This window comes from Phalacrocorax carbo, chromosome 1 (assembly GCF_963921805.1).
Source record: "Phalacrocorax carbo chromosome 1, bPhaCar2.1, whole genome shotgun sequence".
In the NCBI taxonomy this organism is placed as follows: Eukaryota; Metazoa; Chordata; class Aves; order Suliformes; family Phalacrocoracidae; genus Phalacrocorax; species Phalacrocorax carbo.
In genome coordinates, this window is record NC_087513.1 from 122398161 (window position 1) to 122417010 (window position 18850).

Sequence of the window (18850 nt, forward strand, 5' to 3'; positions counted from 1 at the left end):
TGAGGTCAATAAACTGCAGATTAGCTCCCACTTACTGCTGAACGTGGCCTTGAAGTTGAAGATAAAAAATTGAAAGCCACTATTAATTTTTTTGAAAATTTTTAGTCCAGTAACTTCAGATTTTCCTGTATGAGGGACTCGTAGCTATGGTAGCAAACTGCTGGGCACCACTTCTCAAAAATACCACCGTTTGAGGTATTATTGAGAATTGTCATGTATTTAATGTATGCTTAGTACCCAACAAATAATTAATGCAGATATTGTCTCCTGTAGATGACACAAAGATACCAAACCTAAGCTTCACCAGTAAAAAAGCATCATTTTCAGTAAGAACTGTGAGTAGGATATCTACTGTCTCCTGGAGGATTTAATCCAGGAGCTACTCAGCCAGGCTTTTGTGTCGCACATGGCAGGTCCTTAGTGCAAGCAACTGGAGCATGGAAGAAAAAGAGACAACCTGGCAGCATAATGACCAAAGGTCCAATGCCCTTAGTTTTTAAAGACGGTGTTGGCTGAATTAAAGAAGATTGTTGTGTGTAGTTTATTTGTTTAAGGTAAGTGTAGTGCCAGAGCATCGGTGACATTTCAGCATGCAGTTACACAGCGGTAAAGATGCTGGTGAGCTCCGCTGTCATCCACCCTGGGCTACTGCGGTGGCATCTGCGAAGGAGGCAGAGAGCTGGTACACATATGGTCAGTGAGAGAAACCTGGGATTGACTTAAGAAGCAAAACAATGTAAACACTGAATATGAGGAAAAAAATGCGCGGCAAAACTCACATCCTGAGAATCTCAGTCCTAAGTGGATCATTTGTTTATCCCAACAGCCAAACCTGGCTCTGCAGCAAAGCAAGCCAAAGAATGTCTCCTTTATTGTTTCCATGATGCTTACTCATCTACAAGCCATTCCCCTTTTAGATTATTCTATTTTTAAGGCATAATTTCCATCTGTTCTTTGATCATATACCACATAAGACATTTAGCTAATAACATCATCCATCAAATACCAACTTTCCTTTAGAGTTCAAACACAATCGACACAGGACCCCGTCCATCTGCTGGCCAGTGCCTCTGAACAGATCCAGCTTGTGAATGGCCAGCTATGTCGCCTATTTTTTAATTAACTGGCTAAGGCCTGTGCTTCCCGTAATGCCGCAGGACGACCAGGGGACACTCCAAAGGGAAGTAAAATAGGCTCCTCTGTGGGAGCGGAGAGGAGGGTTTGGTGAATCCAGAGCTGCGACGTGTTTGTTGGGAGTGGGGTTTTCCAGTGGATGAAGTCTGCCTTCAGCCCCTGAGGGAATTAATTTTTGCATAAAAGATGCAACATTTATGTAAAAGTTTTGAAGGATAACCATTTTCAAGCTTGGTGTTCTTCAGAGGGAGGTGGGTAAAGCAGAAAGATAGCATTTGTTTGAAAATCTAACTAGCTCTGCTTCTGTGAGCAGACTTCTGAGTTTATTTGAGAGAAACTTCAGAATTTCAGGGCAGGTTATCTTGAGCATCAGAATTGCAGATTTGCAGACAAATATTTCTACAGAAAAGTGTTCGTCTGCTTACCCAACTGGAGAGCCAGGGAATGTCAGATGATTTAGGTGACCAATTGTAGTAAAGCAGCACAGCTTGAATTAAGGATATCTGAGACCAACCACAGTTAAAAAATATCTAAGAAAAACGTGTCAGAGAAAAGGGGATCAATGAATAACCTGGAGGAAAGGCAGTTTCTCTATGGATATTTTCGAAGTACAAACAGATATAAAAATTTTTAAATTATTACTTTCAGACTCTTCACTTAGCTCTATTACCTTGCTTCTCGGTGGTTTGCTTTATTTTGCACACAGTGCATTTGTTTAGGAAGGAATTTGATTCAGGATTTATATTCCACTGGATTACATATGCCACAGCGTACGTATCTCCAGATCTGAAACAATAACAACAACAAAAAAGCGCCTACATTTCCTTCTATTTCCTGGCTTGCCAATAATAAGAAGTCCCTGCAGAGGGGAGCTTGGCTGGTGGTGTTTTGTGATTTCTCAGATAACAAGAGCTTCACATTTCTGTGGAATTCCCATTTGCCAGCGAGCTGCTGCTGCCGCTGCCCTGATTGATATATGACTGCAATGGCACTTTTCCATTTGACATTCCCTCTCTCTCCCTCTCCCTCTCCCTCTCCCCCTCTCTCTTAAACAACAGCCCTAACTTTTGTGTGTTGCAAATATAAAAGGCAAGCCATGTGACAGAGGGACAGAAGAACAAAAGCATTTGGAAGTAACAGGACCTCTTTTTAGCTCTCCGAAGAGTTTGAGGGGAGGAAGGAGCATTGCATTTTCCAAAGGTAAGCACACAAATTAGAGATTCCTCCAGATTTTGGGTGTTACATGGACTTAAACTGAGCTCTTAATCTCTTTATCAGACACACATGTTCTCCTTGTACCATTTTTTAAATTAAAATGTGTTGATGTGGAATTGACACAGCTTTAGTACCTGTTTCTCCTTATCCTTGTATCTTTAACCATACCTCCTGCCTGAAGGAGACATAGAGATGCCTGTACCCAGACAAATAGGTAGCCCAGTGTGCTTCCTTGGTTAAACACCTATTCTTGAGAGCATGCCGGGCTCACGTCTGCAGCTCTGCACTGGTCCTTGCTGTATGGCTTTGGAGTGAATGGACGTGCTGGACTCTGCCCTGAATTCATCAAGAGAGCGCCGGTATCGCCAGCACCCTCTTTGTCCCATTACAATAGGGCTCTATGAACACAGGCAAGCCTGCTAGTTTAGAGCTAGACTGTTTACTTTTATCACTACTTATGCATGCTGTTCTCTTGCCAGTCATTTGCTGGAGTGCTTAGAATAATTTGAAACAACAGGCAATATTTATTTCTAGCTTTGTGTGTCATGCTTTGCAGGAGCACTATTAATTTGCACATTATTTATCCAAAATTCTGGGAAACTTTACTATGGACTGGGCAGCACTGGTTATAGATTAGTACAGATTTAATATAAACTCTTGATTGGCTGAAACCTGTGAGGAAAGCCATGGTGTTTGCCTTTGCTGTAACGCTGAGGGGTATATTTAGTAGGTAGCCGACCCTGTCAGCGTGACACGTAATGCGGCGTGGCTGTGCAGTCGGTAGCTGACATGGGAGGATGCTGCAGGACCCCAGACCGCCTGCTGAAGGAGGGAGGGAGGCTCTCTTCATTTGCTGGAAGATCATTTTGCTGTGCATCAGCGTCAGAGGCAAGAGCATAACTGTTCTCTGTGTCTTTGGGACAAAAGAAGAGTTTCACTGTTATGAGCCCAGTGATAAAGTGTCAGTGTAGTGTAATTGCGAGGCGCAGGAACGGACACTGCCCCGAGAGAGCCTGGCTGAGGAAGAAAGCTCTGTCTCCCTGCTAGGAATGAGGTGAGTGAATTAATCCTGTAAAAGTTCAGATTAATGGGTCCAGTAGCAAAAAAGAGAGTAACAAAGCTGAACCATGTGAAGAGCAATCTCAGTGCTATGTTAGCTAACTGCTGTAGAGTCAGTAAAGCAGGCTCACACAGAGTGTGTGTTGAGGGGGGGTAATTTTCTTGTGGCAAATCTGAATTTGCAAGACGCTGTGTGTGGACTGACTCTTGTGGGACTGTCAGGCAGATTGCTTATCCTACCCCTCAAGTTCATTTAAATTTTTCCCATAACCTCCCCATAACATATCTTATTTGTTTCTGCCTGGGACAGATGGCATGACAAGTTACTTGTTAAGTTTTCTGCAACTCTTTAAAGATGAAAAAATGTTTCCTATATGCTAAATGCTATTAAGAGTTCCTAAAACTTTGTAACTGTCCCAGTGGCTGAGAGGTGAGAACTCTGCATATTGGAAAAGGACAGGCAAATGATTATTTAAAACCAACAATGGGGACAAATTCACTTCAAACCAGTTCCTCATTGCAAAGTTATTTTCTAATAGAAGCAACCCAGCTGCCTGGTGGAGTCAATAAGTGCAGATGTAATAATCACAATAATGGTCTTTCCTCGAAATAACATTTACATTTTAGGATCGCTATTTTTTTCTTCTTTTGAATTACTAATGACGCTCACTTTTGCTTGGGCTGTGGGACTTTACTCATGTCTGTGAGCAGTTATACACATGAATAATTCATTCAGCTTAGAACTATTTGTTGAGTAATTACTTACCATCTTGAATCAGGCGTTCCCAATGTGACTTACACATACATTGACATGCTCTTGCTGGAATAATGAGATCTCATTTGCAATACCTATTATTATAAGAAGATGCTTCTATATTTCCCAGTTAAAAGCAAATGTGGAAGGAATAGATGCTTCCAGCTTATGAAATAAAATGCAGTTTGACTTAGTGAAGGGATATAATTAGGGGCTGCTGCTGATTACTGTAGTTAGAAGCTCAGATCTCTACCTGAAGGTCCCATGTAGGTTTCCTGGGTTTGCGCAGTGCCTGGTTTTAATCAGATGCACGTACACTGATGATTCCCCTTTGCTGAGCAGGATACTTGTTATGGACAGTCTTGTGTACGGTTTGCAGTAGCAATACCCCAGGTAGCTATTTACGCATGGCTGATCTCCACAAAACCATCTGCTCCACTGAAACAATCTCTCATATGCATCAAAGCTTCTGAAAGCATCTGTATGTTCTTGCTTGCTTGAGTTCCCAGGATTGCAATCTCTTTTGCCCAGGTGGGAGGGAAGCAAGCCACCTCCTTGGGGCCTGGTATCGGTGCCTGCGGTGACTCATTTGACAGGAGTCCTTCTGGAGTAGGCTTCATTCCCCGTCTCCCCCAGGGCTGACTGTGTCCCCTTCCTGGCTTGCCTGTTCCTCCTAGATGCACTAGGAAGCGCTCAACGTTGTTCTTGAACCTTGAAGGGAGCTGACTATCTATGGTGCAAAGTTTGCATGAGGCCACTGAGACGTTCTTTTTTGTAAGAAGTCTGGTGGATTATTTGTTTAACTGAAAGAAGAAAAAACCCCTCCTTTTTTCCCCCAAATATTACCATTGCAATCATAAGTATTACGTAGTTGTATTACAGATCTACAAATTCCTCTATCTCTAATGTCTTGCTGAGTATGAGGAGAGACTTGTCTCTATGACTTTTAGAAAAGTTTTGCTACATGAGACTGCGCCACAGTTCCATGTTATTTGAGTAATCCACCTCTTGAGCATGGCTGGAAGCGGCCTCATCAAAGACAGACATAGAGACCCCATGGCAGGCAGCTACAGGGTAACTTACAGTGGCAAAGGATTTTTCCCTAACCCCATCAACTGAACTCTCGGAGTTCTGAGAGTTTATAACCCTTCCAAAAACTCTTTTAAAGTAAAACACTTACAACTGCAACCCTCCCATACATAAAAAGCCCTTTTGCAGAGCCCAGCTAAACTTTTGCCCTCTGTGATATCTTGTTCCACCGGATCGTTGTCGGTTGTGTAAACATGTGTTTCTTTTCATCAGTGTTAAATGTGCAGCCTCTCAGCTCCCCTGCCCTTCTCCATGTCCTGGTGTCTCGGGATGGGGTGAGTAGCCATGCCCAGATCACCTTTTTTCCTGCTGTCTTGCTTCCTGCTCAACAGCTCTTCTGCTGAAACTCAGCTCAGTGGCAGGAGAAAGGTTCAGCTGGTGTCAGGTTAGCTCGGGTGCCTGAGTCTTCCTGGCCAAGCGCACCCCACTTTGCCCACACTTCTTTGCATGCATACGAAGAGGTGCTGCAGTCTCCGCTGACTATGATCAGCTGTTATTTCCTTTTTATATGTGTCAGTGTGGAACATATTAAAATTTCTCAGTAGTGGTATGTTAGGAATCCCTCTGATGCCCCACCTCTAACTTAGCAGAACAATAAAAGCAAGGTTGTAGTAAGCCTTTGAGCAGCTGGCCGTCTATATATTCCTTCTTTTTTCACATAATCTAATTCAGACTATTATCCGGGTAGCAGTGGCACTACCACTTCCAGACACCGTCAGTCCTTGTCCTGTTTGCTGGAATTTCATTGCATGGCACGGAGATCCTTTCTACCACAGACGACTGTAGCCTTTCTTCTGGTGTCAGGGTATTGGGCTGCTGGTGCCATGGAGACACCGGTCCTAGGAATTCCACCATACCACTGTTTTTCAGCTTCTCTTTGTTATTTTTCTATTTGCATCAATCATTGTTACAGCTTACACTTGTCACATTTACGTGCGTATTATTACCGAGCTGCAAACTGTGTTGGTCCGGCACTGCGGAGACAGCACAGGTTATGTTGCCCTTTAAGACATGTGAGTTGAGGATCTGAATTAATGCCTCAGCTCTGGTTTGGCAAAGGTTAAGCATACCATGGCAGTGACAATCGCATTACTCTCATAGCAGCACGGCTCAAAGAGAGTGGGACCTAGGGGAACACTGTTCCCCTTGTTAGAAGATATAAAATTGTTACCATGAGTCAAATATTTAGGTTCCCTAATTATCAGAAGCCAAGGTATATGGACGGTGGTCTGAATTTTGAAGAAGAAAAGAAGAGAGGATTTTTCCCCTAGGGTCAGAAAAGAGGGAACATCCCTTTCAATCATGTGCTATCTCCAGCACACATAGCACTCTCTGCTGGTCCTGATGGCAGGGATTTCTTTGCTTAGTATTAAAGAATGGGAAACCTATTCCTACTCCTGCATCAGTCAATAACTACAGTCCTTTGAGTTCTCTAGGAAATACGTTAAAACAAACTCTAATCATCAGGCATGCAACACAATAAAAGACAGAACGAAAACTGCCCACCTACTGGTAACACCAACAGGTAAAGGACATGTGCCCAAATGCCCTAGACCTCTCAGCAACTTGTCATTTGGCCAAGAGTCATTTTTCCTCATGTTGGGTCATAAGACTAAAGTAGAGGTAATTACTGAAGCAAATCCTATAGCTAATGCTTGGCTGGGAATATTTGCACTTTAGCCAGCAGCCACTCTTGCTGGTTTGCCTCCTGAGAGGGATGGGCAGCCTTAGACAGCTTGGCTCTGTGTCTGGCACTTCACTGAGGAGTGATCCCACCCAGCACCATCTGGATGAGCAAGTGGGAAGCTGTATTCCTCTCAATTCCTGCCCCAGACTCAAGACCATGACTACTCTGATATTCATCGAGACACAAGAATAAAGGAAAAATCCAAGGCTGGCATCATCTCGCCATTAAATGGCTCTACTAGCTCATTAGAGAGAGATCCCATACATGCCCGTAATCAATCTATTTAAAGTTTCCTGGAAGCAGGAAAAGGAAAGAATAAAAATACAAGTGCTCTTTTGTCCACCAGTAGTTATTCTTTGCGAGTGTGTTAAAAACCTTTTCTCCATGTTGGCCGGTGCCTGTCTGCTGGCAGGGCGCCAGCTTGCCGTACCCACTAGAGTTTGTTATTTCAACCACCTAGCAGGAAGGCACTGCTAGCTCCCCCTCTCCCAGCTACCTGAAGGACTGGAAATATTCTTGGAAACTTCAAAATGAGAGGGAAGCTCAGCCAGCTCAAGTGCTGTTCAGATTAATTTTTCCACCTCATGCACCGGGTCCCCGCCGCATGAACACTTAGGGGGCCTTACACGAGCCACCCCACTGAAGGCTGGGGAGCCAGTCCCATGTGTGCTCATCCCATGCGTGCTGATGCTCCCAGGGGTGCTTGCAGCAGTGCACTCTTCCATTATATTTGCTGCAATTACTATGTTTTTTCTTATGCTTCAAATACCATGGTCTTCCTATTTTTTCAGTCTGCTTACAGTCACAGGTATTAATCTCCTGAAACACTAAAAGACTTAGCAAAGCCTCACAGCAGAAAACAATGTGCAGGAGTTTCTCTCAACTACCATCAGCGTGTTTGACATTTCTGACTGCTCAGAGGTAGCGTTTGTTTTATCTTCTCGGTTTCTACGGGACAGTGCTCTGCAGTTGCTGGCTGGCAGGCAGTAGGACTGTGCGGCCTCAGAAGGACCAGAAGATGTACTTCCCTCCTGTGGACACCCAGATGAAGAGGCTTAGGTCCTCTCCTTTAAGCCTATTTTCCCTTCTACTGCTGTTTTCCCTCCCCTCTCCTCTTGCCCACCAGCTGCCACCAGCTCTGGCCAGGAGTGTGTGTTATTCGTGTACCCTCCTCAAACATGCATGCTGCCCCACAACCTGCAGTGTAACGGGTGGATGGAGCTCCCAGACAACGGGTGAGAACACTCCCCTTGGTGTCAAAGGCGACAAGCTTCAGCACAGCTGGATGTCAGTGGAGCAAACACTCATTTAGCACAAGGAGGCCTCGGGGAATCATTTCACTTATTTAGACCTGTAAGGATCTCACTCAAAAATATTTAGTTTGGTATTTGCCCTGTCTCAGGAGGGGAAGAAACCTGTTCACACGCTGCATGGAGGCATTTCACAAACAACTGGAGTTCCCTGTGTTCACCTGTTGCTTCCCGGCTGCCACATGCCCGCTCGGTGACTTTGTCAGGTGTTTTGAAAGACGGCTGCAAAGCGTAGCAAGGATTTTGAAAGCATATGTAGGAGGCCAGCTACTTCACTGCTGGAACAGGAATGGCTCCAGTAAAATACCTAGATGAGAGGATGACTGCATTTATTTACCGAGCTAAAACATACACTGGAGTTGATAAAGCCTCCAAGGAGTTGTTTCAACAGGAAGTGAGATCAGGGACAGCATCTTCTGTCATCAATCCTACTAGATAAACTGTTCTCTTAAATTGTTCAGTCACTTGTATGATTTTGTTCCAGAGCACACAGTGGTTCCTGGGCATGGTGTGGGTAGTTGGTGGGCTGGAAGCCCTGTGAGTGCCATGGAGGCTGGAGGAAGTCTGGGAGCAGGCCATGCCATGCCACATGGCCACAGCACTGCAGGGGCCTTTAATGTCCCATCAGAGATGTGGCTTTAGAGCAAGACTTGAGCTGTGGACATGCAGAACAACTCATGGCTTTGGGAGAGGGTACACCTTCACAAGGGTAGCCCTGGTGTAAGGGCAGACCCACTGCTGCTGTCAACTGGGAGCTGTGGTAGAGCGTGGGGCCCCAGGGCCCCCTCAGCTGATTGCCTAACTGGGGCCTTGGCAACTCACTGCAGGAGCAGAAACAATGGTTCCCCGAGTTCCCTGAAAGCACAGATCCATTACTTAGAAATCCTGGTGATGGGTTGCCATGGGCCGTGCTAACACTGTGGCCATGCAGCAGCAGCAGCGGGGACACCACAGTGCTACCCCATGCCTGGGACTGGGGGACTGGAGGTCACCTCCAGCACAGATTGTTCCTCCCCCACTTCTAGTCCCCAGTCCCTTTTGTGGGCCTGGCAGTGGGGAGTTAGCCCTGCAGAACAAAGTCTGTTGTAACCCAATGGTGTAGTTTGACCAACACAGTTGTTTCCACTCCAGTCCAGATCTTGGAGTGCAAAATCTCCAAATCCTTCTCTTTCTGGCCTAAACTTTTCCAGGGTAGATAAAGTTCTTGAGAAATCCATTTTGGTCTCATAAAGATCTTGGTGGTGTTCTTGTCAGAAGAGCAGCGGCAAACTACATATACACACATATATATACACGTGTATGGTTAGTGACACTTTTTTAGGGCTGGAGTTTGGAGAAACTGAGTAGTGGTGTAACTCTTCTGTTTACATAACAAATTCAGAAGGAGGGAACCACATGGTAGGATCCAAGTAATTGTGTTTACTAAATATGCACAGCATGCAAGGCCAGGCTTAGTTATATATACACACTGTGGCTCCAACAGGCTTTTGGCAGCCTCCAAAACAGAAAAGGCATTGAGTGACTCGAATTGTACCCCCATCATCAAGGAGGAGTCTCAAACATGGAAAATGCACAGCAGACGAAGGCCAAGCTGATCATACGTGAATGCCTAATTCAGGGGGCTCAGGAGTGGGGAACAGCTAAGCAGAAGTACACCATAAATGAGCTTTTCCATTGCTCTGTTCCTACCTTCCAGGGTAAAAGCTGTGCAGATCCAATAGACCTTTGGAGAATTGCTCAGCTCTTTATTTTTTCCAAGATACATAGCAAAAAGGGAATTTCTGATTAGGTTCTCACAAAGTGACTGGCTAAATAATTCCAGATGATGGAATTTTCTTCTGTCCTTAAAGCAAAACAAAATCTTAACCGTCACCACTCTCTAAACGATATTAAGACTATGATAAGAAATCTTTATTTCAACACTCAAAAAGCAGTTAATAACAACATAAAGTTGGAAAAATAACCCTAACTCTGCCCCTACGTCCATGTGCAATTACACTCTTGGATCATATGTTCATATGGCCTTTCTTTGGGACGTCTTCTGCTTTTCCCTGCAGTTTTTATGTAACAGCTGTACCAGCTTTTAGCATGTTATGTCTCTATGAATTCCTGAAAACTAGTTATATGGAAAGGGCACTATAAGCCTATTAACCAACAACATCTAATTGCCATATCAGTGAATTCTGAAAAAATGGGTAGTAATCCACTGTTAGGCCAAATATTTAAATATTTTTGTGGCAAATTTTCAGCCTAGGAATATGAAGTCACCTTTGCATCCTTTTCTTTGCAGGATGTTGTAAAGGGGAAGCATTTTAGCTTCCTTTTTGTTAGCTTGGCAGATGAGCTGTTTACCACAGTTTTTCACATGAAAACAAACTGAGGAAAACCCAGCTTAAATAAAAGAAAAAAACCTCTACTCAAAACTGTTGATTTTGATAAAAAAGTGTATTTTCCAAATGAAACAAAATGTCATCATAAGTACTGCTATAATGATTAATGATTACAGGTGTACTTGCTTCTGGTTTTGGACAGAAGGATAGACTGGAAGCTACATACGTCACTCCTGATATCATGCATTGTCTAGGATTTTATAATTTCAGACAGCATTTCAAAAGGAATACAACCTATTTTTTCTAAAAAAAAAGAATGCTAATTTAAAGTGAAATGCCATTGCACAGTATCAGCTGGAAATGGAAAATGTCATGTCAACATACTTCGTCACGGTGATGTAGCTGAGTGAAAATATTTAGGGTTTTTTTACATAATGAAAAACCTGCACACTAACTTGTATATGTTTAAATGTCCCTGTGAGACTTTTTTCGCATATGTCTTGATTATGTATGGCATATGTACTTGAAAAATGTATGTGTACACTTTGCATAGGTATGTCAGGAGATACTGGTATGTGCCAATAGCAGCCGTTACCTGCAGTCCTGCTTCCAATACCTACACGCTTGTTTTGCCACTATGTCTATCAACAGCTGTACACAGTTTTTTCACAAAAGGCATGTCACATTACCGTCTGTGGTCTCTCCTTTTACTAAGAAATATGTGATAACAGTACTTTTTTCTTCTTTCAAAGTTTTGTTACCAAAGCCCGCTACACTTCTTTGCCGGTGAAGTATCAGTGCAATTTTAAGAGATTGTGAAAGTGTTAATGCTTTTTATATTGTGCTGTGCTTATCCTGAAGAAGGTACAGACATCTTCCTTTTCTCACATTTTTCCCTGTTTTTTTCCAGCTTTCTCAGAATGTTTTCATGAAGCAGACTCTATGTCATCCAATTATTTCCTGAGGAAAACTAGAGAGATAAGCCTTTGAAAACGGAGCCAGGACTCCAGATTTTTCTCACTGTATTAAATCATACTGATCAAAAACATAGAAAGATATAGAAGGGCAAAATTAACAGTGGGACAGAGAGAGTGGGAAATGGGGATCCCTGGAAGTAATATTACATGAGATGAGACCGTCCAATATCAAGTAAATTTATTTGGACAGAGAGGGAATTACTGGGTGTGTAATACTGATTAACTATGTTGGAGAGAGACCTTGCCAAGCAGCGTGTTTTGGTCAGTCTCTTTATAAAGAAGAATAGGAATGTAGGTAAAAGGTTAAATGTAAAAAAAAAGTGCATCATTCCTCTCGTTAGCTAATCCTTGGGCATCATCTGCATGACCCAGAGTAGTACAGTTCACTTCTGGGAAGAAGTCTGTCCCAGCTCCCATGACCGAGAGATTTCCCTCATATTGCTAAAATGTTTGGAGGGATATTTATTGACATGAACGAGACTGGGAATAAATGTATCTGAGATACGGAGTGTTTAGTGTTGTTTAAGCTCCTTATACTGCAAAGACATAGTATTTTTTTAATGCCATATCCACTGAAAAACATTTGCTTGAGGAAAATATACCAGGTTGTAGGCCAGAGTCCAGGAAAAAAATATATTGTCTATTAAATCCACAGTCACATAATTTTTCCTTTCCTACTTAGGCACATGAACAATAGTTTGAAACCCAAAAAAGGCTTTAAAAAATGTCCAATACACAGAGCATCCCTAATTACATTTCTTCCCAGCGTGAGATTTTGTATGTCATTTCAGCCCGACAAGTCCCGACTCCCAACTTGGATGAACTCTGGAAGTGTTTCTCACTGCTATGCACTCCTCTCCAAAAGTGTTTGAGCAAGCTATAGAGCAATACACAAATCATCAAGCACTCTGGTGGGGAAGCCTCGTAATTTCAGGCTGTTTGGGAGATGAGTATCAGTCAGTTTAGGTATTGCCAGCAAATGAGAAAACAGTTTTGAAAGAGGCTTGTATAAGGCAATAAAGGCACACATCAGGTCTTTAAATAGGCAAGAGGCTCTGGGGGAGCATTTCTGCATGACCACGGACCTGTTTTATCATAACTTTCTTCAGAAAGTCCCCATGTTTTTAACTTTACATATGACTATCCTTTACTTCATCAGGCTGTATTTAGATGGATAATTCACAGCTCTTTCAAGCTATAGCTGTTTATAGTACAAGTGAATTTATATCAGCCATGTAGGACTACAGTCTTTGTGAGAAGGATCAAGGGGCTGCAGTGAAGCAGCTTGGGTTGATGCCCTCCTTTCCCTGCTGGCAGGGAGCTCTGGGCAGCGTTTCAGAGGCTGTCCTGTGCCTGTTTCCTGGGGGACTGCCTGTCCTCCAACGTGTGCCAGAAATCCAGGTCCCTGGGTGGATATCCACATGACTCCACCTGCATATATTTTTTCCCAATTGATAGCTGGGATGTACGTGGATATTATGGAATATGATGTATTTTTCAGATGCTGCTCCTTAATTGACAGGAAAGAGACTGACACTGAGCAAGTGTAGCCTGGTGAGTAAGCAAGTCAAGCACGCCCATCTGTGTACGTGTGAGTTTGGTACTCAGGAGGGCAGGGCAGCCAGAGACCTAGCTAGTCCTCCACGCAGTGCAGGTCGGCTCTCAGCAAGCTTCTTGGGGACCACTTTGCTCGTGCCAGGGCTTGCACCCTCAGCTTCCCTCCATCCTGGGGGTGCCCCTTGTCCCTGCAGCACAGCAGCTGCAGGAGACCAACACACAGCCCCTAGAGCCAGGGGTCAGCCTGCTTCCAGCTCTTCCATGTGCTACCTAGGCCAGAAATTCCCATCTGTAATGCCGGAGGCAGCCTAGCTTTGCTCCCCTTTGACACTTTTTATGGATACACAGTCCTTCCAATTTGCAGAAATCGCTGATGTGTTATTAATCACCAATTTTGAAGGGAACCCATTAGGGACATCAAAAAGTGAAAAAGATTGGCATTGCTCCACTTGTGATGTTAAAACTCAAAAGATTCTCCCTCGTAAAATGATATAGCAATGCTTTAAGTAACAAGGCCTTGATGTGTCTTTCCTAATGCTGTATACTCTACCTTCTGTGGAAATGATGCTCACTCAGACCGTATATTTTGGCTAGCAAAAATTCTGTGTGCTTTAATATTATTTATGTCTGTTTTTCTCCAGAGGTCTTTTCGGTCAGGACTGTGATTTATATTGTTTTTATTCCAGCTACGCAGGAGATTTTTTGACGGATTACAGTCCCAGCAAACTCCAACTCTAGAAGAAGAATGACAGCTGGGAGACCTAAACCAGACTTTTCACCATCCTGGAAAGGAACTGGCTGCTAGTATTTGGAGGTTTTTTTTTAATGCTCTACCTCCCTCTGCTGTTATCAGTGAGAAGTTCCTCGACAATGGGAAATCATGTACTTGCGGCTTCGATTTCCATGCTCTCGCTCCTGGCAATGATGGGAGAGTCGGACAGTAAAACAGACAGTTCTTTCATGATCGACTCTGACCCCACCCGCTGTATGAGGCATCACTACGTCGACTCCATCAGCCACCCCCTGTACAAGTGTAGCTCGAAGGTAAGGACTTCCCTCACCCCTTTGCAGCACGGTGCTGTTAAAATGAGCCATTTGGGGTGATTTTTCTCTGCACAGGTTCCTCGCTACCAAAATCCAGCTGCAGAGACATACAGATGTAGAGATCTCTGTGTGTACATCAGAACTGGGGATGGAGAGAAAGGCTCTTGAGTGTCTTTTCACTTTTTCAAAAGGAAAAACACACCATGGTGGTAAAGCTAACATGCAGTGAATGATAAGATTCAAAGGAGCACGGTGGGGTCTCAGCCATCAGCACCAAGGAGATGGGCTAGTTTGGAAGTTAAGATCATCTCAGTCACCCCCTCCTTCAAGTGAGTCTTCAATATGGAGAGTGTAAACTTTTAACTTTCGAGGTCAGGTACTGAGATAAAAAATCAAGCTGTAAAATAATAATGAAAAAAGCATGTGAAAAACATTGCTAGATTTTTGCCCATTTAGTTTCAAGGCCTTTGTTTAAATGCAGAGTATCAGTTGGACGTTTATTGTGTTACTAATTTTAATTACTTTTTACAATTTTAATTATTTAATGTTAATTACTGAAATACAAAATTGCCTTTCATTTGAGATTTCAAGCCTCAAATATTTTGTGCCAAAATGATTTAGCAGCCTGCGCATGTAGCCTACAGTCATTTATTTCATTGCATGGAGAAAAAGAATGGGGAGAAACAATGGGAAAATCCTTGCTGGTCCCTTTCGTCTTCCTAATTTGTTCCGGCTGAGTTAACCCAGTGTGCATTCAGATATACAGTCTCTGCTTGGGCCATCCCTCTGTCCTGCAGAAAGTGGCTTTGTCTTATGCACCCACACCCCTGGATTTACAAAGGGGAAGAACCACCAGCACCAATACTTTTGCCAGCCCTGTGTCGGGTAAGAGAGCGATGGGAGGCAGATGGGAGAGCAGAGGCTTTTGCCCTACTGCTCTTGAGTTCAAACAGTAAAATTGTGCAGTACTTGTGATTCAGGAAAGATCTTTTGTTTTGCTCCTAGCCTAGGCTAGACCTTCTTACTATCTAGGAAACGTCCAGCATTAACACACAGAACTGCAGATATCATCTGTTTGTGCAATATTGACTTTATTGCAGTTGACTCCAGTGCAAGGCAAAGGTGAAAAGTGCAGGTGGAGCAGGTGGTTTTTATGTCCTGGAAGGGGTGTGATAGCAGCCCTCCCCTCCCATGACAATTCATAGCACCTGCTACACCTGAGAAGCCATAGCTACCACAGTGGTTGGTCCAGTAGGGCAATGCTTCACTAAGCTGGCTCTCGTGCTCGGCTTCCTGTCCTGGAATAGCTGCAGTATGTAACATAGGCAAGATGGTACATGGTCCCCAGAGACCCTTTGGTCTCCAGGTTTGGATAGGAGCCCCCTTTGCTCCTCTACACGCAGAAGAGCAAATGAGTAACAAGTGGTGACTTCATCAGGGCGGTCAGAAATGCAGAGTATAACTGACCTGGGCACACTGCCTCACACAGAAGAGAATGAACGCAACAGGTCCCAGCCCAGCCCTTGAAGCAATTCAGTCCTGGAGGGTGAAGGATGGGGCTTCTCTGACCCAAGGACAAGGGGTTCTTATGTCATGGTCTCTCCTCTCCTGTGGGCCGTCACCGACCCACCTCTGTTCCTCAGCTGCAGCAGGTTCCCACAGCATGGCTTTGCCTCCGCTTGGCCCCACCAGCGCCAGCTCTCCAGCGGCCACCACCACAGCCAGCCCCTGCTGTCGCTGGGCCAGCCAGGCACTTGCTGTGAGGCTGAAACCCCTGCACTCCCATACCCACAGCTCCACGCACTCCTGCCTGCCCTGCGGTCAGCCTGTGCCTCACCTCCGGCCGTGCTTTTCTTCCCTGCTCAGGGCATTGCTTCCTACACAGCCGAAGGAAGGAATCACAGAATCCCAGGTTGGAAGGGACCTCAGGGATCAGCTAGTCCAACCTTTCTAGGAAGAGCACAGTCTAGACAAGATGGCCCAACTCTAGACAGAGAAGAAAGAAAGGAAGGGAGGGAGGAAGGAAGGAAGGAAGGAAGGAAGGAAGGAAGGAAGGAAGGAAGGAAGGAAGGAAGGAAGGAAGGAAGGAAGGAAGGAAGGGAGGGAGGGAGGGAGGGAGGGAGGGAGGGAGGAAGGAAGGAAGGAAGGAAGGAAGGAAGGAAGGAAGGAAGGAAGGAAGGAAGGAAGGAAGGAAGGAAGGAAGGAAGGAAGGAAGGAAGGAAGGAAGGAAGGAAGGAAGGAAGGAAGGGAGGGAGGGAGGAAGGGAGGGAGGGAGGGAGGAAGGGAGGAAGGAAGGAAGGAAGGAAGGAAGGAAGGAAGGAAGGAAGGAAGGAAGGAAGGAAGGAAGGAAGGAAGGAAGGAAGGAAGGAAGGAAGGAAGGAAGGAAGGAAGGAAGGAAGGAAGGAAGGAAGGGAGGGAGGGAGGGAGGAAGGGAGGAAGGGAGGGAGGAAGGAAGGGAGGAAGGGAGGGAGGAAGGAAGGAAGGAAGGAAGGAAGGAAGGAAGGAAGGAAGGAAGGAAGGAAGGAAGGAAGGAAGGAAGGAAGGAAGGAAGGAAGGAAGGGAGGGAGGGAGGGAGGAAGGGAGGAAGAGAGGGAGGAAGGGAGGAAGGGAGGGAGGAAGGGAGGGAGGAAGGGAGGAAGGAAGGAAGGAAGGAAGGAAGGGAGGGAGGAAGGGAGGAAGGGAGGGAGGAAGGGAGGAAGGAAGGAAGGAAGGAAGGAAGGAAGGAAGGAAGGAAGGAAGGAAGGAAGGAAGGGAGGGAGGGAGGGAGGGAGGGAGGGAGGGAGGGAGGGAGGAAGGAAGGAAGGAAGGAAGGAAGGAAGGAAGGAAGGAAGGAAGGAAGGAAGGAAGGAAGGAAGGAAGGAAGGAAGGAAGGAAGGAAGGAAGGAAGGAAGGAAGGAAGGAAGGAAGGAAGGAAGGAAGGAAGGGAGGAAGGAAGGGAGGAAGGAAGGGAGGAAGGAAGGAAGGGAGGAAGGAAGGAAGGAAGGAAGGAAGGGAGGGAGGGAGGAAGGGAGGGAGGAAGGGAGGGAGGATGGAAGGGAGGAAGGGAGGAAGGGAGGAAGGGAGGAAGGGAGGAAGGAAGGAAGGAAGGAAGGAAGGAAGGAAGGAAGGAAGGAAGGAAGGAAGGAAGGAAGGAAGGAAGGAAGGAAGGAAGGAAGGAAGGAAGGAAGGAAGGAAGGAAGGAAGGAAGGAAGGAAGGAAGGAAGGAAGGAAGGAAGGAAGGAAGGAAGGAAGGAAGGAAGGAAGGAAGGAAGGAAGGAAGGAAGGAAGGAAGGAAGGAAGGAAGGAAGGAAGGAAGGAAGGAAGGAAGGGAGGAAGGAAGGGAGGAAGGGAGGAAGGAAGGGAGGGAGGAAGGGAGGGAGGAAGGAAGGGAGGGAGGGAGGGAGGGAGGAAGGAAGGGAGGAAGGGAGGAAGGGAGGAAGGGAGGAAGGGAGGAAGGAAATCCAAGAACAACTCCACTTCTTAACATACCTAGTGACAGAGAAAAGCAATCAGACCTTTAGGAGTGGGACTGATGGAAATGAGAACAGGGAAGGCATTCTAATAGAAACAACATTATTTCAAAACCGAGCTTTGAGAAAAAAAGCTGTTGACATAAACATTTATAACTCTGACTGCAAAAATGTCAGTGACTTTTTTTAAATCAAGCCTTTAATGGAAATCATGTTTGATAATATTACCACATCTCTTGGCTTCGCAAATTCCACAACCATTTCAAGAACAGTTTTTTAAAAATACTGCAAGTTGTATGGACTTTCTCATGAAGTGGAGAATGAAAGCAGTTTCCATACAAAGTGAAATAATTTTGACATTTCCTAGAAAACTTCTGTTTGTTAAATCAATCTGTTTTTTTTTTTTTTTTAAGGTCTCAGGGATCTGAATCATCCTGCTAGACAAATGGCTTCTGTTCTGGATCTAGCATGTAAACACAGACCAATATTAGACGTGCTAATGAAAATTAGATGCAATGCCTGTTCCTATATATATTTTGATAAAACATAAACAAATAAAAAAAGGAAGGTTCTGTGGGAGTAGCTGTGGGAATTGTGGTACCTCTTGTTTCCACTGAGTTTCCGTTGTGAAGCTTGGGCTGACAATTGATGTCAAGCAGAGACTTTGCCCTTTTATGGCATGATATATTTGTTCCTTCGAGCCATCCTTTTTCACTCTGTATGTTTTCCCTTTTAGTGCAGCATAAAATTACAGAAGTTAAAAATGGCTTCAGAAATTGCAAGACGAATTACATTTGCTGTCCATCTTGGTTAAAAAAGGATTATGTCCACCGTGCTTCTCTGTGGAGGCTGCCAATTGCACCCACATGGGAAGTAGTTTTGTTACATTTGGAAACATCCACCCAATATAATTCAATCATTAAAATCCCTCTTGCTTGTGACCTCAGGCAGATGTTGAAAACAGGTTTCCAAAGCCATCGGAAACATAGTCCATTATAGTAACAGAATATATGAGAGAGACACAAAGGAGGGGTGGAAGAAGGTAATTTGTTCCTGAAAAACAGTGTTTTCCTATGACTTCAAGGAAATGTTTGTGGCAGCTCGTGAGGTACTGCTTTTCCTGACTGTATTGGAATCTGCATGACCTCTGTCACAGAGACCCACTGGTCTTTCATGTGTGCTGGATCACCTTGCCACAGCAACCAGAGCCTCCTAAATTACAGTATTGGCTGTCACACAAGTGCT

The 18850-nt window shown here is 44.7% G+C and overlaps 1 protein-coding gene across 6 annotated transcripts in view; it reads left to right on the plus strand.

Moving 5' to 3' along the window:
* Window positions 1–18850, plus strand: part of NDP (norrin cystine knot growth factor NDP) — a 42594-nt gene that overhangs the window by 15828 nt on the left and 7916 nt on the right. Inside the window, exons 1-3 of one of the 6 annotated variants that reach the window (XM_064473010.1) lie at window positions 1972–2334; window positions 13057–13109; window positions 13799–14156. In XM_064473010.1, the coding sequence (XP_064329080.1) occupies window positions 13938–14156 (219 nt within the window). In that variant the 5' untranslated portion in view covers window positions 1972–2334; window positions 13057–13109; window positions 13799–13937. Of the gene's footprint in view, window positions 1–1971; window positions 2335–2929; window positions 3404–5448; window positions 5527–13056; window positions 13110–13798; window positions 14157–18850 lie in introns of those variants that run through there. The other 5 variants (XM_064473002.1, XM_064473026.1, XM_064473018.1 and 2 more) reach the window with 5 other exon arrangements.